At 50.8% G+C, this 21,578-nt stretch overlaps 1 protein-coding gene across 5 annotated transcripts in view; it reads right to left on the reverse strand.

The window, feature by feature from the left end:
* Positions 1-5,961, reverse strand: part of ACTN1 (actinin alpha 1) — an 81,051-nt gene extending 75,090 nt beyond the window's left edge. For all 5 annotated transcript variants that reach the window (XM_072337149.1, XM_072337147.1, XM_072337148.1 and 2 more), the window contains exon 1: positions 5,712-5,961. In XM_072337149.1, the coding sequence (XP_072193250.1) occupies positions 5,712-5,819 (108 nt within the window). In that variant the 5' untranslated portion in view covers positions 5,820-5,961. The remainder of the gene's footprint in view (positions 1-5,711) is intronic.
* Positions 5,962-21,578: the final 15,617 nt, after the last annotated feature.

The following is a 21,578-nucleotide window of genomic DNA, read 5'->3' on the forward strand; positions in this document are numbered from 1 at the left end:
TACACTCTGTTTCACATCCTTCCTCTCTGACACCACTGCTTCAACTGTACTAAATGCCACTAGAAATCACAGCAGAACATCCATCAAGCCCTGGGGTAAACACATTATAGGTCCACTCCACTCTATTTGCTGTACTTTAGCAGCTCCCCAGGGTTTCCCCAGATAGAGTTCCAGTCTCTTTTCCACAGCAAATGCTTTCCTTACCATCAGCAGGACCACAGCCATCCCCTGCTAGCAGAACTGTGCCCCAGGGAAGGGCTGAGGTGTCAGAGACAGCAGTGATAATGCACAAGCAGCTGGAAGCACTTTCAGTCATCCTCCTTTGCACCTCATGCTAAGTTTCACCTTCTCTGTCACTTCTATTTGTACCAGCCTTAAGAACTCCAGTCCAAAGTCTTTAGCAGGTCTCAAGGAGGCTCCAAAGAAAAGCACAGAGGCTTAAACCTGGCTGGGAAAGCTGACTAAATGCTGCCGCTCCTCCAGTTTGAAATACATGGGATGTGGTGGGCTGTGAAATTGCATCTCAAATGCAAAGAGCAAAATAACTACAGCAGGAGCAACTGGGGGCTCATTACAATTGATGGTGGCCACTTCAGTATTGCTAAGAGCAGGCAGCATTCACCAGGGGCTTCTGAGAATATGATGTAAGTACTCATGAAAGCCAAACGCTTACTGAGCAGATTTGCTGATGCACATTCTTATAACTATGCTTGATTTTCATAGCCACCCCACACAGAAGCACCCATTTCCTTCTAAAGGGACAAGTTCTCACTAGACAACCAAGAAAACTGAAATTCCAGACAGTCTAGAAAACTGCAGATCCTGACAGTCTCTGTGGCAGGCTAGCAAAGCAGATGCCCCAAGCTACACCAGGCAGCTCCACAAGTGGTCAAGAAGGGAGACAACATCAGCACTGCAGGCCTCTGCACCAACAGCCTCACCTCCAAATCACATACACAAGAATTTAAACCCGTAGTCTGAAGTGGTCAGCAAGAAGTTCCTCAGACGGACACATTTTACATCAGTGGGATGGTAGCTGGATGCCTTTGAGGTATTTCACCCTTCCCTAGAGGATAAAGAGTACAAGCAGTTCAATCCAGTTTGGTGAGCACCTCTTCACACCTGCAGCTCTTCGGGATCAAAGAACATGCAGTTTTCTTTTTAACCCATGCCTGTTTGCTCCTCAGTTTTTTCCTTATCAAGATGCTGAATAGTTGGTAAGCTACTGCACCCCTCATGCATCAAGAGGCTATGATGAATAACGTTCCTGTCAAAAACCCACAGACCTCACTTCCTGATTAAACCTGATCACAGAGAGAAGGAAGCAGCTCCTACACTCAGGGACAAAGCATCTGATCTACAGAGCCAGATATTTCCAGAGACCCCCTGTAGCAACTTCTGAGCTTAACATTTTAAGAGCAAGTATTTGGCAACAAGCTACCTATGTTAAACAGCAAAAGCTTGAGCTGAAAGATAACAGATAACTGGTGACCTATATTGCCTGCCTGTATAACTGTAAAACAACAGCTGAGAGTATTCTTAAACATTTTGCCATTCTGCTTTTGCACTGGTATCAGTCTGTGCTAAACATGGCATGGAGAATCCCTACATGCATCAGGGTCTGCTTTCCTACAGCACACCCACACTGCAGAGACCAGAGGCCCACTCCTTGCCATGACCCATCTATTATCATCAGAGTCATGCAGAGGGAGATCAGGGACCAGAGCTGCATATTCATTAACAATACACATTTATTTCACTACTGAAATTGTGGTACGACTGAGAGGGACATTAGCAAGAAACAGACAGTGTGTGGTATCACACCTCCACGTGGGCCCACAGCAGAACCACAGCTGTGCAGAAACGCAGGCACCCTTCCCCAAGAAGGCCATCAGGAAGGGAGGACACTCAAACCAAGGGGAAACAAAGCGGTGACTGCAACATCTACATTTTGTCAGCTATTAGTCACACTCATATCACTTGGTATGAGCCTGTTATGAGCAGGCCTAGAGGTGGGGTGTTTCCACCAGGGACCTGGGCTACGTTTAACGAGCATTTTCTATGCCTAACAACCAGACACTGAGGCAATTAGCACAGCAAAATTCAAAACATAACAAGAGCAGCAAGACCTGCTGGATGCAGGCACAGCAGGGCCACAAGAGCCATAGCTTTTTGTACTCGTGCATCTTCGGGTGTATTTCACACTGAGAGCTTTGGGAAATAGTTGTTTGCTTTGAGGAATTCCAGCAATTGCCCGAATAACTAACTCTACTTAGCACTCCTTGAGGGCAGAGGAGGGGCTCCCAAACGCCGCTATCATTGCTTCAGTAGCAGTGTGAACCCGAATGTTTCAGCTCTCTCAAGCAACAGTATCATTTACTGATACATCGACACAGAAGTGCCAACCTGCAGAGGCAGAGCAGCAAGGGAGAGAGACGAGGGCACGTTTATTTCACTGGTACTTTAAAGAAAAGCATTCCCACCATTCCTTACAGTGCTGAAGTCATATATGGCTGTCTTCTATATGCTGCAAACAAACACTACTTCCTACTCACACTGCCAAGTCAGCAGCTGTCAAATCAAAAAGCAATGCAGCATTTAAAGGGGATTTTTGCCCCTCAGCTCTGCAATCTGGGCATGTCATTTCAGGTCATATTTTGAAAGAACCCTACACAGGGTGTATCCTGAGCAGTCAAGTCCACAAAATGAGTGCACAGCAGAACCAGGAATACCCTCGGCACTGTGCAACTCCAGACAGTGGGTCCCAGCAGAGCTAGCATCACCCCTGTGCTGTCCCTCCTTCAAGCACTACCCCAGACAGTCAAGGCTGCTGCACCCATCCCTCAGTGCAGGCAGCTAAGCTACTGAGAGCTCAGAAACTCATCCTCCTTGCAGCATAATGCTCCTGTTGAGCACATTACTAAAACACATATCAGCAGTTCTTCCTGCTTCTGAGGCCTGCCATGAGCTCCACTGAGCCTATGAGGCTGAGCGACAGGGAAACGGATTCAGTTCTCTGAGCAACATCCCCAGCCCGTCTGCTTCCCAACCTCAATTGATCCCAGCTGCACAAGGCAGGCAGGGTTGCACAGCAGCAACAATCCTGAGCCTGCAGGGCCTCACCAACCTAGGACGTGACTGGCTGGACTGAGACAGGCAGCGAAGCTCAGCTGCTTCCCACAGACATCTGCTCTCTAGCTGACCAGAAGTGCCACTGCTTTGGAGATAATACCTCTGCTCTGAGTCAGTTCCTAAGCACCAAAGTTTCAGAGTGCCTCACTGGTAGGCATTGGGGAAATCATAATATCACAGTAATTTGTGAGAACTTGAAACCCCACACTGACAGATTTCCTCATCTCTCTTCCCTGTACCAGTATGAAAGCTTTGGGGTCTACTGTTTTCAAGACTGGAAGCAGAGACTCCCTCATAGGGAAGTCCTGGGTCTTCTGCATGCAGGCAGTGAAAAATCAGCATTCTCCCATCAATACAGGCCCTTGACTGATAGTAGTGCTGAAACAGGCACAGCAATTTCTAAGGACTTATTGTCCAGACACCTATTTACATGGGCAGAAAAATCCCATCTAAGTTCAAGATTCATAAACAGTGGAATTAAGGTCACAAAGCAGTATCTCAGTACTCTTCCAAAGCAATCTTCCTCTTCTTGAAACTCACTACTCTTTTATTTCACACAGACAGGCTTTTAGAATTTCTCTAGCTGTTCCTTGGATGGGGAAGAACATACGCCACATCAGCCTACTAGAACAGCCCAAGACTGAGCCACGGAGAGCCAATAGGAACACTTGGGAGGCACAAATCTCTACAGTTCCCTTTGGTAAGCCATCCATCACAAGCACAGAAACAAACATTTAACCATAATTACTGCAGCAATTTAATTTTGCTGGCAAGAAACATTACTTCACTGCACTGTGCCCAGTGGATACTGTTAGCTCCTCATCCTCAGGAGGCAAACGCCAAGGCCCCAGCAGGGCTTCTGGTTGCCTTCCTACCCACAGGCACTGGAGGGATGGGCCATGAGGCTACAGATCTGCATCCACCACAGAACAGCTTCAAAGGGAGAAACATCCCAGTGACCACATTGTGAAAGAAACAGTGTCCAACAAGCCCGAGAAGGACGCTCTGCCCACTATGTTCACTGGCAGAGGATGACCATCAAAAGAAACTGGCTTGGATTATTATAGAGTACACACGTGAATACCTTCAAAGTCCCCCCTTGCTTTTCCCCTCTGCACAAGTAACCCAAGTGAATACAGTGGCTCTCTGTCCCCCTCTTGTGATAGCATCAAGAGGATTGAACATCTCCTGGAAGGAGGGAATTAAAAGGAAACACGGCCTTTGAGGCTCGTTCCACTTGTGTTTCAGGACCAAAGGTTAGACACCTGCTTCCAACAATCACCTCAGTGTCTCTCTCCACATAAATACTTTCACCACCCCACAAAGGGGGAAAGCCCTACCGTATTACACCTATTTTCCCTTGCAGGCAACAATCAACACCACCCATCCCAACGTGGGCCCCATGAGCTTCTCCACGCTGTGTAGGCCAGAGATGGGGACAGCTGGAGATACAGGTCATGGGGAGGACTAGAGATACGGGCTGTGGCCAAGCAGCTTTCTTGGAAAGGAAAGAACTTCCCTCCCAAAAGGGGCAGAACCGGGTTGGCAGACGAGCCACCCAGTGCTTGCACCCAACAGAGACTGCATTCCTCTCTTTCTTCTTCGTTGAAACGTAAGCTCCACACACCATGAGCTCTTTCTCCACTAAACGCCCTTGTTTGTATGTTTTATTCTTACGCTGTCTCCCCTCACCGTGCAAGTCTCCCCAAGCGAAGAAACCACTGACAGTAGCTCTACGGCTCTCCCCTCCAATTAACTCATCGGGCTCCTGGTGAAAGCCTTCCCAGCAGCACTTTTGGTGGCTACGGACAAGAGACTCCTCGGTCTGAAAGCGGAGGAGCGTGTTGGACAACGGGAAGGAGAGGTGCCGGAGAAGAAGAACCTTCTCAGCGGCAGTCCCTTCTCCCCGCTCGCTCCCGGCTCCTCCCAGGAGCACCCCGTCCACCTCAGTATTTCACGCGCTTCCGAGCGCTCCCTGCCCCCAGCAGGGCGGTGCGGGTCTCGGGGCGCACACCTGGACGCCGGACGGCCGGGAGCAGCGCGGACGTGGGGGAGGAGCGGGGGGCGCGCCCGTCCCAGGTGCCCCCGCCGCGCTCCGCTCCGCGCACGGTGCTACCGGACCGCTGCCCGACGGAGCGGCCGCGACGGAAACGTTTCGGGGCTCGGGATTCCCGAGCGGTCTAAAGCGGGATGCTTCGGGCTTAGAGGAGGGGGGGAGGATAAACCACCGAGGGAAAGGAGCGAGGCTGCGACTCCGCCGAGCTCCCTCCCCGCCACCACCCGCAAGTTTAAAAAAAAAAAGGGCCGAATGTTACCATTTTTGGACATGAGCTCCGCGCAAGCCCTGCCCTACCCCACACCATTCAAACGGGCGGCGAGGCACCCTCCTGCCGCCGGAGCCGCTCGGGAGCGGTCGCCCCGCCGCCGCCGCCCCTCCCGGCCCAAGGCCGCCCCCCCGCCGCCCCAGGGCGCACCTGCGGCCCCGGCCCGCACGAGTAGAGCGGGGGGCGGGGGGCGCGGGACGGCCCCTGTGGGCACCTGCCCGCCTGGCCGCGCTAAGGGGCCCGCGCGCCGCTCACCTTCCGCTGCTGCTTCTCCCACGCCGGGTCGAGGAGCAGATCCCGGTCCCAGTCCTCCTCCGGCTGCATGTAGTCGTTGGTCTGCTGCGGGTCGTAGTGATGATCCATGGCGGCACCCCGTCTGTCCGTCTGTCTGCCCGTCCGTCGGTCTGCCCGGCTATCCGCACGCACGCTCTCCCCGTCCCGTCCCGGCGCTGCCCGCTGTGCCCGGCCCGCGGCCGCTCACCCCGAGCAGGCGGCGGCGGCGCCCGCTCCCTCCCCTCAGCTTCGGCCGCGGGGACGAGCCGAGCCGCTCGCCCGCCCCCGCCCGCCTCTCATTGGCCGTCTCCCGGCGACGGCGCCCCTCTCATTGCTCTCCCTGCCCGTCCGTCACGACCCGCGGCCGCTACTATTGGCGGACTGATGATGCTCCGCCCCGCCCCCGGCGGCCTCCCCCGCGGCGGCGGCGGCCGCGGGCTCGGCGTGAGGGAAGGCGGCGGAGCGGCTCGTGTCGGGCGGTGTCCGGCGGAGCGGCTGAGGGGAAATGGCGGCCGTGGACGTCGGGCGGGAGCGGGACCCGCTGCAAGGGCGAGAGCAGCTGGCCCCCGGACCGAGCCCTCTCGGTCCTCTCGGCTCGCCCTCTGCCCCGGGGCACGGCGGTCCCTGCGGCGCTCCCCCACCCTCGCGGTTTAAGGGCGCGTTGTCGGGTTACTTTTCACGCCCCCCCGGACGTGCCGAGAGCTGCCGCTCCGTGAGCGGCGATGTGCAGCGTGTTCCCGGGATGCCACCGAGCTCCGCGTCCTGAGGCGGGCAGCGTCCTGCTGCGATGCTGAACCTCGTGCGCTCCTACGGCGCGACCTCCTTACAGCTCCGCGGGGCTACCAGCGGCAAAGTGCCTCCAGTCACCAACACCTGCAGCCGTGTGCAATGGTAGCGGCCTCTTCTTGTAAAGGATGGGTGGTTTAATGCACGGTGTCAATGCAATGTAATGCAAAGGAAACTGGTGTTTCTTGCAACAGAGCCTCCCCTAGTCGTCTCCCCTTTTTTTACTTCCAATTCCCCAAATTCTTCCCTGGATTTCTGGGAAAAATTTTATTTTTTTGCTCTTTTTCAAGGGCTCCGTAACAAAACTGAAAGTGTTCTTGGCCAGAGTCTGTCAGCTTACGGGTAGCGGCTGAGGGCAGAAAAATAAACAAATGCTCTAAAGTCGGGCATGTTCCCAGATCCACTTGACACTACGCCCTTGTGAGGAATAGCAGCCCTGCAAAAGGGAACAGAAGAGCTCACAACGGGAGGGGGTTGCACAGCAGCAACAGGAACAGCAGAACCTGGTGCTCCTGACCAGCTGCCTGTAGCCACGCTGTGCACAAGACCGCTGCTGACTTCCTTGGGCATCGTTCAAGCAGGTCTCCAGCGAGGTCCTTCTCATCCAGTGAAGGGGGAGGGCCGTTTCCCAGACAGCAGGCAGAGCCACTGTGGGAACAGCTGGCCCTGCACCCCACTTCTCCCACCTGCAGCACACGAGAAGAGGAAGGAGCCAAAGGCATTTCTGGTTACCGTGCTGCTCTTTTACTTCGTGTTTAGCATGTTAGCGATAGGTCACAAGCTTCCCTGGGGAGATATCTGCTTTCTTGATTGGGTACAACTTTTAAGGGTACCACAGGATAACAGGGTCCGTGCTGGTCATTCAGGGATAGCCAGAAGTAAGGCAAAAAGGGAATGAGCAAGGCACAGATACTGCATTTTGGAGGAAAGGAAGAAGGGGCCTTAATGAAACTCTTATGTACAAAGCCTCTTCTGGGAACGTGTGTCGTTCTGTGACCATGTGTGACCACTGTATACTTACTTGCCTTTGCTTCCTCCCTTATGCTCTGAAGAGAAAGATGTTTACTGTTCAGGCATGCATAGGGGCATCACATGTGAGCCAAGCCTGCTTAACTCAGGCAGCTGCTGAGCTGGTGCTGGACGGGGATGCCAAGGGTAGAATCAGACAGATGGTACCTGACCTATGGAGCCTATGGTTTGGGCACGGGTACCTCCAGCTGCTCATGGTTTCTCATTTTCATGTTGTACCTGCCAGTTGTCCTGTACTGAGGGGCACGTCTTCATGGGCTGGTTTGCTCAGACGTTTTAGTTTTCTGTTGGAAATGATGTCCCATTTGATGGACCTGGCACAGTGCTTCTGCGTGGCTCAAATAGAAATGCTACAAACTTGGCCGTGGAGCAAGCATGACAAGCTTTGGAGGGAAGTGCAGTGAAGTCCTGTGAAAGGGAGCAGCAGCACGATGGCAGCAGGAGGACAAGTGCAGGGATTAGCCTCTTTCCAGCTCACCCTCACAGAAAGTCTTTTCTCATGAGAGAATTGCTGACCTCTCATTATTTAGCCCCAGCTTAAAAGCTTCACTTAAAATCCCTTCCCTTTGCTTTGATGTTCTCTGTAATTGAGGGTCTGCAGTCTTCTAGAACAAAGCATGAAAACAGCAGTGCTGCCCTACCTGCAGCTGCACCGGATCAGTGGCCCCCTCAGGCTGCTTTCTGGGGAACCCCTTTCTGCCCAGAGCTGGGGATGACCTTCCTGGCAGGCTCCAGCAAGTGCAGAAAATTATAGAGGGCAATGGAAAATAGAAATGTGATACGCTGCCAAATCCCATTGCTGCTTTCTGGCCTTTCCCAGGAATCTTGTGCCTGGAAATGCACATATATGTCAGTGTCACTGAGACACGAGGCCACCACTTTCTGCTCCCCTTAGCATCTATGAGGCTGTGAATGGAGTGCTCTGGCTTTGGGAGCCAAATGAACTGCAGTTGGAAAGGGTCCAACGAGAAGTAACAAGGAGGCTCAGAGGTCTAGGAAGCCTGCCTAACCTTTGAGGGGAGACTGGGAGAACTGGTCTTGTTTAGTCTACGGAAGGAAAAGCTGAAGTGAGATGCAGTAGCAGACCTCAAATATGTAAAAGTTTACTGCAGGGCACAAGGCAATAAACTGTTTGCTGTAGCTGCTGATGGACCTGTCAATAGACAGCACAGTTAAACACTCAAGCACAGCAGAAAATAAAGCCGCTAAAGAACAGCTATAAGAAAGGGCTGAATTTCTTGTGCAGTATATCCTGCAATGAGTCTGGAGGATGAGATCCGTGTCATCTTCCAGAATCCCTTGTAGCTCTGTTTCATAGCACTGCACTACAGTCTGCTTCGGAGGGTAACATAACACTGCAATGCAATATGAGGTGGTTGTTAAGTGACTAGTGATGTTGGAAAAGTAAATACAGCTGCTGGGAAAAGGCAGGGATGTAAAACGTAAAAGCAGACACATGGAACCTGACTTAGACTGTCCCATAAAGATGGCCATGTGTAGAACACATGGCAACAGAGCTGCGGCAGGAGCTGGAATCAGCTGAGAGAGGTGACTGAGGTGAGTGGAGAAAAAAAATACCACCATACATTTATAGAGACAGAGACTGCTTTAAATCCACTTCCTAACAAAGAAAGATGCAGTCCTCCCATGATAAGGCCAACAGCAAAATTCACCATCACAATTCCAAGTGCTGAAACAAAATGCTTCCCCTCCTAGTTTGCACTTTCAGACGTGACTCTCGTGGCCTCTCCACCTCTCATGCTTTTAGCATAAACCATTCCTTTCAGTAGTGAGACAGGTCACAGTGATATCTGACTGCTGGCAGCAAGGTATAGCCACAGTCAGTGCTCAGGTATGAGGCTGCAATGGTGCAAAGAGCTGAGAAAATGCAGATCTATAGGATTGAAGAGACCTCACCCTCACTGTCAACAAATAGGACATACGTGTTCTTAAAAATGGGAGTACTAATTCTTACCTGTTAGCACCAGTCTTCAGGACACATGGCTCTTGTATCATCACCCAGCGTCCAGGGGCTGCCTTAGGAGATTAGGGATAAACAGCTGAGCTGCTGATTTTTGGTGTCCACAGGAAGTCATCCTGCATTCATTATGCTTTCCTCCTAACCAAGCCACTCTCTCTATTGGTTTTTCTTGGTAGAGTGGGAGCAACAACATGCAGCTACCTCACATCAAACCACACAGTGCAGAGTCACCTCCTTCGTCAGAAAACTTTCCATTCAGGAGGCAGCAGCAAACTTCACATCTTCACATTAGCAGCAGGTACACTGCAGAAAGATGATACTTGTGAGGCACCACATCCAGCGCTGTAAAATGGAGTTTGGGGATGACATGTGGCAAGTGAGAAAATGCCAGTGAGCAGCACCAACAGCACAGAAAACAGCCAGCAGCAAACAAGATCAGCTGCTCTCCTCAGCTTCCTTTACTCTCTTCTCTGGTAGGATTTCCCCTTCCTTGCCATCGTCTTACATGATGCACACCTGTGATCTCACCTGTGACAAGGCTCCAGGCCAGCAGTGCCAGCTTGGGGTTCCCTGTAGTGCTTTGCCTCTGATGTTTCTCACCAAACAATATTTCCCTGCTCGTGCCTTGCCCCCAAGCCTACTGTGAAACTAACTTTGAACCACAACAAGTGAAGAGGATCATGAGAAACACAGCCAGGGACACTTGCAGGCTGAGGGGAAGAGGCTCCTCAAGCCCTGCAGCCAACACAGGGTCTGGGCTGCAACAGCCTGCAGCCCCACTGGAACTCTACAGCCATGGCCCAGCAGCCAGGGGAAGGGGCTCAGGGGCCATCTCTGCTGTTTGGAGTCTGTCTTCTGTCTCCTCGTTTCTCATCCCTAGTTCTTTTCTTGTTGTTTTTTTGTGTGTTTTTTCTTTTCTTTTCCCAATGACCTCATCTCAGATGGCATTTTTACTGCAGTAATTCCCGTGATAACTGAGCCCAAAGGTATTTGGAAGAAGAGTTTCAGAAAGTCTCAGCAGAAAGGCTCTCATGGCCCATGGCAGTGAGCAGGGGCTGGGGCTGAAGACATCAAGGGTTTTCCTCTTGCAGCGGTCACTGCACAGGCTATGTACAGCATACCAAAGTGCTGCGGCTAGAGAAGCCAAGCTAACAAGGCATAAGGCTCAGAAAGGTTCATTGGATAGCTGTAGTAAGGAGTCATACATGCCCCATGGGTGACAGCTCTAGATTATAATCCCTCTTTCTCTGCAGCAACACCCAGATGAAAGGAAAAATGTTATGGGAAGGCCTGCCCCTGTGTTTATAAAGACAGTCTGATCCTTTTTGAATGGCAGATATTTTTTGAAGGGGCGAATCTGTGAAAAAATCAAGGGGGCTGCCAGAGGTATAAAGCAAACAGACAGTATCTTTTGTTCACTGTGAAACATATTCTTCTTTGCTGCAGAACTGGGCGAAACAAGTCATTGTGACTATAATATGCCCTAGTGTTCATGACAATCTCAGGTACAGAACCAGGAAACTTCTCTCAGATAAACAGTTCTAGTTCTCTGCTGCTACATACTCACTTGCAACCCGTGAAGCATGCCTTAATACCTGTCTGTTTCTCTTCCATACCCAAAGTACCTGAAGGACCTGGAGTGCCTTTGAAGAATAATGGAAACAGAAAGAGCAAACATTTGACTGAGTACCTCAGGGAACTTGCACGCAAATTGTTTGTTTGCAAACCACTGCCAAGCCAATGCCAAATTCATCCCCAGCACTACAGAAATATAAACATGGTGCCGAATGGCTTTTCTGGGGATTTCTGGTTCAGTTCTGAGCTAACAGCAGCCCTTTGGGGCATCCTTTGCAGAAAGAGTCTTGAAGCAATTTCCATGATGGCTCTGTGCATATACTCTGTTCTACATACCTGTAAGAAAATAAAGATAAATATGAGCACACAATTAATAAAGATCAATATTTATCTATCTCTTGAATCAAGGTTCCATTTTGGATTTGGAAAGACACCCCTCGTACTCAGTTTGGCTTAGTGCCATTGCTTGACTTGAGTGAGAGGAAAGGGAAGATATATGATGAAGGCTGCGGGAATATCACTTTGTGACATCCTCAAATGACACCTGTTGCTAGTTAGCAGAGCTCAGTGCAGCTCCTTGTGTGGTGGCATCTATGTCCCCTCTGCCCAAGGCTGTGGTTGGGGCCATAGGGATGCTGGAACAGTCTGCCTGGCTCTCGCTGAACACATAAATATCCTCACCCCTCTCCAGTGCTGTTTACTTAAAACAGCAAATTAGCCACAAGGTACATTGCTTTAGCTAAAAATAAAACGTTGTCTGCAGACGTCTGGTCTCTGTACGTGACACCTGAGATCCCCACAAGTGAAAAACAAAGTGGAAGGCTCAGGGCTCCCTGTTTTCTCCACGCGTTTGTGGTTTGTTTTCTCTGGACATTTGTCAGCACTGTGCAATTGCTGAGTTTCCTTTCCAGGGCCACTTTCCTTGTTTGCCCAGGCCTTTCAGATGGGGAGAGAAAGCACCATGGTGGTGGCACAGCATCTTTTCTGGTGGTAGCTGGTCAGGAAGGAGCCCCCTAAGCCTCCTTATTTTACAGCACACCCCCATCTCAGCACAGTCGCACCCCAGCCCAGAGGCACTCTCTGGGAGTGACTCATTTGCATCTCAGTTTTTGCACTCAAGCAACGAAAACTTTCACAAGGGAAAAAAAAAAGAAGGACCAAGAGCCAACGCCACACAACAATAGTGGTAATTATGGAAAGAGCAATTAAGAGAAGAGAGAGGGAGAGAGAGGACCTGGGCCCCGTCCAGATTGTGTGTAACTAATAGCAAAGCTACCATTACAGAACAGGGCTGAGGCTGGCATCTTCCTGATTCCCAAATAAAGCTACAGGAGAGGGCACACCTTGAGTTTACGGCAGCTTCCTCTCTTCTACCTACTTAGCTGTAACTTTATATGGACATTCCTACGTACAAAATGCAGCCAATCCAGCAGGTTTCAAGGGAGCGTATTCACAGCAGGTTTTGTACATCTAGAACGCCCTGGGAGAAGAAACTAGCTCCAGGAGCTTCTAAAACATCAATAGACCTCAGCTCTGCCAGAGCGTTGGTGGGAGAAAATTAGAGATGAGTGTGAGCAGCTGGAAAATTTCTGCCACCCTTCTCCATCCTGGCTCAGCTGAAATACGGATCTCTGTGCAGCAAACTTGTCCCCACAAAGAACGATCTGTGGAACGTGGAGGATCTCCATGCTCTACCCCCACACGCAGTCTGGATACCCCCCAGCCCTCCATGGCCAGCGCTGATGGTGTTTCAAGATGTGCTCCCCTGAAGGTGGCTGCAGGCTGGGTGTGCTAGCACCCTCCAGGGCAGTGAGGTGCTGGTATTGCTGCCCAGAGAGGTTGTGGATGCCCCATCCCTTGAGGTGTTAAAGATCAGGTTGGATGGGGGCCCTGGGCAGCCTGAGCTGGTGGGTGGCAGCCTTGCCCATGGCAGGGGGTTGGAACTGAATGGTCTTTGAGGTCCTCTTCAACTCAAGCCATCATATTATTCTATGATGCTCTCACATCTGTCCCATCCCTCTCAGTAAGCAGAAGATGACTTGTAGACCAACCTGTTCTCAGATTGTCTCTATTTTCAGATAGCTCTTGGGAAGGTGCCCCAAAGGAGCAGGGCCAGTTCCCGCATTTCACTTCCTGTGGAAGAGCAGAAGCAGCATTCTTGCTTTTTACTCTCTTCCCTTCCAGCACCAACAGGGAGGCCTGGAAAGAGCTCCCGCTGAGGGTGTTGCCGTCAGAGAGGACGTGCAGACGCAAGGCTGTGGGGTGGGAGGAACTGGCTGAGCAGCAGGGCTGGGAGGGCTGCCGGGAGCCCTTGGCTGCCACGTGGGCTGCTGGAAAATAAAACCAAAAAGCCACATCAAGTGCTGGGCTTATAATGTAAGAAAGCAGCCGGAGCATGAATATGGTTCTCAGTGTTTATAAGTTTGGGAGCGATTTTCCTGCAGGCCTGCAGGCCTGTTATTCTTCAGTATCGCAGGATAATTTAGGTCAGAAGGGACCCCTAAGGATCTCTGGTCTGGCCGCCTGCTCAGAGCCAGGCCAATCTTGATCAGGTAGCTCGGGCCAAAAAGCGCAATTCCACTAACACTTTCTTATTCATCCTCCCTGTTTGCTTGAGACTGGGTTGTGCTTTTACCACATTTCAGTCACACTCGCCACACAAAAGCCGCTGCAGCTCTGCCCAGTTAGGGAGTCAGGTTCCGTTTTTCTTCCTCCTGGTTTGTTAAAAAAAACAACAGGAATTGGTAAGGGCCCAGAATGCCCCCAGCTACCCAAACAATGGCCATTGTTCTGGAAATAAACAAGTCCCTCTGATCCCCATTATGCTACTTCTAGTGGCCCTTGTCTCTGATAATGTAACCCAGGGCTATTCTTTAAAAACATGTTCTGAGCTCCTCTCGAAGGACAAAGACTTTCTATTAAAATAATACATAAATCTTGTCTGAAAGGCAACATCTGCCATAGCGCAGGCTCATAATAAGCCAACAGGAATAGCACAAATAACCTCTTCCCAAGGTACCCGGTTTTGCCTTGGTGACCTCCTGGCCAGAGAGTGTCTCTGGCTCTGCCTTGCCCTCAGGCTGGGTGGGTTTGCGGCCCTTCCCTCACAGCCCCTGTCTTGGAACTGCTCTCACTGCAGTCTGTGGGCCAGGCGATGGGAGATGTGGCATCTGGCTTTGCATTGGGCAGTGCTGAGCAGGGTAGGCAGCATTTTGGCTGAGTCCTAAGACCAGGAGAAAGACACTGTGGGAAGGAGAAGTTCACTGCTGGGCTGTGTTTCACTGTCACGGTGTATTCTCCTGCATGGCAAGAGGAGCAGAGGCTGCAACTGTCAGGAAAAGTTGCCCGAGGGAAATTACAAATAACTGACAGATTGAAAGGCTTTTGTCCAAGTCCTCCCTCATTCTACCCCTACTCAACAGCAGCAAAAGGTCAAAAACAGGGGTGGCACAATGTGAAGGTCTGTGGAGACCTTGGATTTTGTCACTTTACCCTAAAGCCAACAGAATCACATTTCCAGTCAAGCATTTGTGGAGCCAAAGTCCTATTGATGTCAACAAAATCCTTCAAAGAACAAAATAGGACACACTCAAGCAAGCAGGCAGACTTCCAAACAGTCTGGCCTTCTTACATCATTTCCTTCTCGTAATTCACCCTGCACGTTGCACCTCTTGTACATCTCTGGCTTCCTCAGCATAAGAGGGAAATTCTTCTCGTGTCACACGAACTTCTTCAGCCTTATCACAAATCTCTCAGATAAGAGGCTCATGTGAGGCAATCCTCACCATCCTCGCATTCCAGTCTTCCAGGAGCAAAACATGGAGCCTTTCCGCCTTATAAGGAAAACTCACTTGAAAGGTACTGCAATTGCTTTAAAAGGTCTCAGAGTGGCAGAAGGAAACGTCACCTGGTACTCACCATCCTGAGCTTGCTGGGCAAGCCTGGGATGCTTGATCAAAAAGCTGAAAGGCTATATTGTAAACCTTTTGGCTTCTTATAGGTGATTTTTTGTCCCTTTCCCAGCCTAAGTCGGTGCCTCCTGCTCACAGCATTCCTGTGGCAAATCAGAAAGCTTTTCTCAAACTCTGTTATCCCCCTCTGAGGTCTGAACTCCAGGCTCTGAGTACACATTTGTTACTGCTGCCTAAGAAACAACCAAACTAATGTATTTCTATCTAGAAAATCCCCAAAGAGTTCATTTTTTACTGCATGTGAGGAAATCTGGAATGTAAACATATTAACAAAACAAGCACTGCCATTTAAAATGAAGCGAAGAAACCAGATGCTTTACCTTCCTCTTTCTGCAAAGCAAGAAGGGTCCTGAGAAACGCTGAGAAACATTGAGGTTTGGGATCAGGAATCTTTGGTTCATTCACAGAAAAAAAAAAGAAAGAAAGTAAGTAAGAAAGAAGTTATGAAAGCAAAGCACTGGGGAGGATGGGAAAGGCTCCCTTTTTGGCAGCCTAGCTGAACATCCGGGCTGCCCCGATGAGTGATGTTCCACTGACGATTTCATCAGCCACGCTGCTCTCACAAGGCTCCCTGTTTCTCACAAGCCTCCCTGCTCACTGCAGAGAAAGCCGAAGGGCACAGCCTCATTGGGGCCATGTCTCCTTTGGGTTGTGTCACCAGCGAGATCAAAATGAGGAGTATTTGGCACTCACATCTCACATGGATCACATCACATTGACGTTGTTCCTATCAACACGTACTGGTGCTGAGAGGTCTCCAGAGCAGGAGTTGGAGGGTGAAAAGCAATGAGGAAAGCTTCAAGGCTTTGCCCTTCTCAGAGAGCCTCGCCTCTATGTTGTGCCCTCACCCTACGCCCCTCTCCCAGCCAGCCTTGTGGGAAGGGGACCCGTAACATCGTCCCTTCCAGCACAGCACATCAGATGTGGGCAGGGCTCAAAGCATGGGGCTGCAAGGCAGGGTGAGGCAGGATGGCTCATGGACAACTCTCAGTGCCTGCAGCATGGAGATGACCTCAGCTGGAAGTGAGGGTGGGTGGCAGAGTCTGAAGGCTGATGTACATACAGCTCCAGCAGCCTCAGCCAAGGCCAACACCAGAAGGCAAATAGGTTATTTTTAATTAAACCAACAACAGAGGAGGACCCATGATATTGTTCTTGAATGAGGACTATTTAAAGGAATAAATCATCACTATGGAAACAGGGAGCTTTGCCAGAGAGAGGCAGGAAATGAAGCTCAGTGAGAGATACTGAGGAATTTTCAGCCATGACAGCAGCAGAAGCTGCTCACATCGGGGTTGCACCTTTGGGCCAGGATACCCCAAGCTGCCTTCCTGAGCCCGAGGCAGCTGATGGCCCGCACCTGCAGTAGGCACAGTGGTTGTGCATGGTGACTCACTGGGGCTGCACGCACCTCAAGAGGGCTGTGAGAAAGAACAGAGCCTGTGACAGAAGCTGCAATGGGATTTCAGAAGCAAAATTAACTACAGAGGGATTAGACCAGAATGAACACAGAGGGCTTGAAAGACTTCAAATCTGTTATCAGCTTGGCTGCTTCTTGACCAGGTCCAAAGGCACGTTCCTTATCTGGAAGTCCTAAAGAGGCAAGGACAAGAGCTTAGCTGAAAGGCAACAACCTTTTCACACTGCTTAGGTGTTCCTCATGTCTCCTGCACTCATTCCTGACACTATAGCGGGGTTATGGACAACCTGCTTATGGCTGTTGCAATTGCTCATCAAAAATAAGCCTCCTAATTTAACAGGATGGTTTACGTAGCCATCACAAACCTATCAGCAACTGATCCTCCTCCATGAGCCATCAGGGATGCAGACCTTCTCTCTTAATATGGTTTCAGCCACTTCGTGAGCCACTTCCACAGTAAGGAGCCCAACCTGAGCAGCTGTCAGCTCCTCTACTGCACCTGAAGCCAAGTGGGATATATGGGCAGTGTTCTTTGTTGAGTGCCCTTGATGCAGTTCCAACCACGGCTGGGTGTGCAGCAGAACCTTAGCTGAACAGATGCAAAACCTAGAAAAAAAAGATGCAATTGCATAAAACAAGGTGGGGAGGTGGCCTCAGCAGTAGCCCAGACAATGACAAGGTGAGAAGGGAGGTTAGGGAAGCCCACAGGAGCAGCACCACCCATACATGAGGAGCCAGCAGCCCCTGCTCTCACTTGAGAGCCTCCCCAATACTCATTCTAACATTTAATTGCATGAAAGAATCGAGATGGACAAGATACTCCATTGCTCCTGCATGAAAACCGGTCTGTGCAGAGGAGCTCAGAGGCAATCTCTGCTGAAGCAGCTGCTGCTTCCAAGCCAGCCCGTAGCTTTGCAGCCACCAGTGTGTGTCTGCAGACACCTGGAAATCCATGCTGAGCAGCATCTCATGGCACAAAAGAAAACATCCTCTGGTCAGCCTTCTGGGACCTGACGGCAGCTGCAGACACCAGGATTAGTCCTCAGAGATGACGGGGACCACCGCCTCCAGGCAGATGGAAGCAGAGCTGGGAAATTCGCACCTGAGGAACGGTTGGATTAAGTGTAGGGTAGTACTTGCATTCATCGATCTCACTGTGCGGCACTCTCCTTTTAAGGGAGCAGCAACCCCGCAGCAACCCGGGGACACGTCAGCGCCGGCCCTGGGGGCAGCCAGGCAGCAGGCGTCACAGCCCAGCCAGAAGGCTGCGGACCAGACGGAGGCTAATGTTACTCTTCCCAGAGGTTCAGGAGGTCACCACTTCATCCTGCGAGCAACTCCGAATTTCAGGGCAGTGAGAGAATTGTTTATATTGGCTACTTGTACAAATGCTGGAGAAAAAAAAGAAAAAGAAGAGTATTATGGGACTTCTGTTCTTTAATTCCAAACAGAAATCAAACATGTCTAGACTGTTGCATGCATGTGGCTTTCTTCCAGGCTTCTCCCACCTGGAGCAATAAGCAGGCTGGAAACTCTCCACAAAAGAGTTTTCAACATCCATTTTAAAATGCTCCCACCCTGCGCACACCAGCCAGCACTGACCCGCCAAATCCTATTCAGAAGCGGCGTCAGATAGGGAAAGTGATTTCAGAAGCAGGTCACAGAACAGCACCGTGGTGTCCTGGCTCTCCTTTCACAGCAGGAGGATTGGGAAGCAGCTGGTAGGGTGCCTGCAGCAGGATGGGCACCACGGGGACTCTGCTGTGGGGCCACGGGAGCTGCCATTGCACTGGGATGGGCATTGCCCTCCTCCAGCAGCAGCTCACCCCACAGGATTGCCCTGCACCAACCTGTGCAACCCAGGCTGCAGTCCAAGTACAAGTTGGTTTTCATCTTGTTATCTGGTGAGCTTGGAATTGCTGCTAACGGGAGATGTCTGAGCAGCTTAGGGTGACTGATGCAATCTCTTAGCTTAGAAGCAGCTGAGGTTTCATCCTGGTAGCTCACTGAGGAGTCATGGTGGCAGAGCTGGGGCAGCACCGTTTTCCAGTAGATAACAGGATACTGGTGAGAAAGTTCAGCCTCGCTGCCATACCATCAAAATCTGCCTCCGACACTGTGGGCCAACATCATAAAATAAGAGGCATTACTTTTGGGGCAACCTTTGTAATAACTTTGCTCCCTCGTACTTGGTAATCCAGATAAGAGGATTTTTGCCACCCTTCAACCAAACACAAGGAGAGCCCGAGCTTTCCCCTGATGAGACAGGGCCAGATTCTGCACTGCGACTGGGGCTGCCCAGCAGCCGGGCCCTATGACATGGGAGAGGGAGGCTGCAGTGGTGTCAGACCGCAGGCGGCCTGCTGCAGTTTGCCATCTGGCAGGGCTGGTGGCTAACTCCATGGTCACACAGATACGCTACGTCATGCATAATTCAGGGTGTGTGTTGACATGTGTCAAGCCCTGTATAAGAATCCAAGCTCCATACAACATTACCAAGTACCTTCACCAGGCACTGCAGCCTGCTGCCCCTGCGCCACCCCCACAGCCTGTACCAGCCCTATCCGTCAGTCCAGCAGAGCTCCACCATCAGCATGACGTTCCACATCTAGGAACAGCACGGTCTGATGAAGACAGGGGAATGATCATAATCTAAAAATGGTTTCTTTGGGAACCTGAGTAATTTGATCAGGTACTTCCATTTTCTTCCACTTAACGTCCAGGGCCAAGCATGCTGCTGCCTTCACCAACAGGACATGGCAGCGTTAGCATTACGGGAGTTCTAAAAGGATGGATGAGTGATACCTATAATTTCATTTCATTTCCTGCATGGAAAAAATAATTCAATTTATTTAAGAAAAGAAAAACAACGGAGGCATTATTCATTACAAAGAGCTCCACTGGGAAACATTACCGAGCTGAGGAGAAAAGGCTGAGCCCCAGAGTCAGCGCGTTGTGTTCATGTCATAAAATGTCTCTGGGAACATCCATAGCTCTTTCACCAACACTAATTCAGCCTCTTCCTCCGTTCGTGCGGCAATGAACTCCCTGGCAACCAGCTCCTCCTTTGGGAGAACTGGGCTCGACCCTGTTGGGTTTGCTGAAGGAGTTCAGGTACCAAAATCTTCAAGCTGCTTTTCGGAGAGGAGCAACAAACCTGGAGGTAAACTTGGCAGACACCACCACGGCTGTGTAGTAAAGTAGCCTAGGGTGTCCCAGAGAGTAGGGATACTACCATGGAAGTAGATCACGTTGACAGAACAAATCCCTCCTGGGTCTGTCACCTCAGAGAACCCCTGTGAGCTATCAGCTGCTGTCTGAGGTAATAGGTTTGAAAATGCCAATTAACAACTGACTAACAAGCGGGGCCTTTCTCTCTGTACATAGGGGAACCACAGCTTTCACATCCATCTACTTGCAGGCCATGGGACTCACCAGCTGCAGCACCTTAGATCTGGGACACTTGGGTTCAGCACAGCTTCCAGGAGTTGCACACAGCCCTGTTACATGAGACATGGTTGGGCTTTTTCAGGAGTTCCTCTCTCTGCCTCTCCTGTATCTTGGGCTGCTGCAGGCTCACCTCTGCAGGGCACTGCTCATGGCACCACTAATTTTGGTGGGAATCTGGGCTGTTCAGCACATGAGTTATGGGGAGGAATGCACTGCAGTCATACCCCTCCATGCACAGGGCCTGCACTGGCATGGCTCTGCGCTGCTTGCAGCACACACAGCATGGTTGTGCACAGTGAAAGGAAAACAAGCTGGCTCAGTCAAACACACACTTGTGCCTTCTCTATGGACAGCTGAAGCCTGTGCTGCGTTGATTTCCCACAGGTGAGGCACTCATATCACTATCCCAGTGCTTCCACATCTATTGGTTGAAACTGAAGCCTTGTAACATGTGCCTAGCTTGACACAGCCTGCTTTCTATGCTATCAGCTCACCTGTTAGTTAGCCACAGAGGTATTTTCTCCCCTTTGCTTTAGCTCTTGTCCCATACCAATCCTTCCATTGAGCCGTGAGCAGCTGGTGGACCTAGAAGTAGGTCGCCTTGCTTCTGTGGTGCTTCCCAGTCCAGTCCTGTTGCTCCTGGACTCCCCAGTTTCCCCCATGGGAGCAGCTCAGACACCTCCCTGTGCCTCACTGGAGCCTCCACTGCACACTGCCTGCTCCAGGCCTCAGCTTCCCTCATTACTTTCCTGTATTTCCTCCTTTCTAAATTACATGTATTGCTGTGAGCTTTTCACTGCTTGCCCATCATAAATTTGTGCTTTATTCTCACATTTGCTGTCCCTGATCCTGAGCCCATTGCAAGGCGCCCATCTCTCTCAGCACATCTTTGAGACTTTCTAGGAAAACATCGTAAAACTATTTTAAGTCAGGGCCAGAGGGAAAGGAGGCAGCTATGTTCCACCCTGCTCCTGGCAATGAAACCATCTCTTTGTGTCCTGATGGCATCAGACCTACAGACTGCCAGCCCCCTCCCTGCCGGGTCAGTCACTTCTGACCAAGGCAATGCTTTAGAGGAAGAGCCCTCTCCCTCTTCCATGGTCCAGCCCAGCCCAGCTCCCACCAACCACACTGCTGCTGCCCATGGGGTTTTGCTCGAGGGCAAACCCACAGAAACCCCTCAGCTCTCCAGCAGCACAGGGGCATCTCCACGCAGCAGAGGAGCTTTATCTTGCAGCAGCTTCACAGCCTCAGTTGCTCATGAGGCCACCAGCTCCTGCTTACCCAGCGTGCTCTTTAAAATGGCTTTTTTCCCAGCTGGGCACAGATGAAATCCTTCCCTTTCGGTCAGTGGGACTGTCACTTGGGGCAAGCAGCTGAGAACTTGGTCTGGTTTAAATTTCAATAAGCAATACGTGAACTCGGAGTTCTGTGATATTTTTCATCTGGCAAAAGCAAGGCTAATGCAGAATTGCCCTTGGGCAGGAAACAAGTCCTAGCTTCAGAAACAACAGCGTAACATGGGGAAACATTAGGGGTATTACAGGAGCAGCAGTGTGAGACATCAAGACGTGTCACTGGCTGAAACAGTTTTCCATGTAAGATAGCAGCTAAGTGATTAATGAGCCGTTCCTCCT

Source organism: Excalfactoria chinensis, chromosome 5 (assembly GCF_039878825.1).
Source record: "Excalfactoria chinensis isolate bCotChi1 chromosome 5, bCotChi1.hap2, whole genome shotgun sequence".
Classification (NCBI taxonomy): domain Eukaryota; kingdom Metazoa; phylum Chordata; class Aves; order Galliformes; family Phasianidae; genus Excalfactoria; species Excalfactoria chinensis.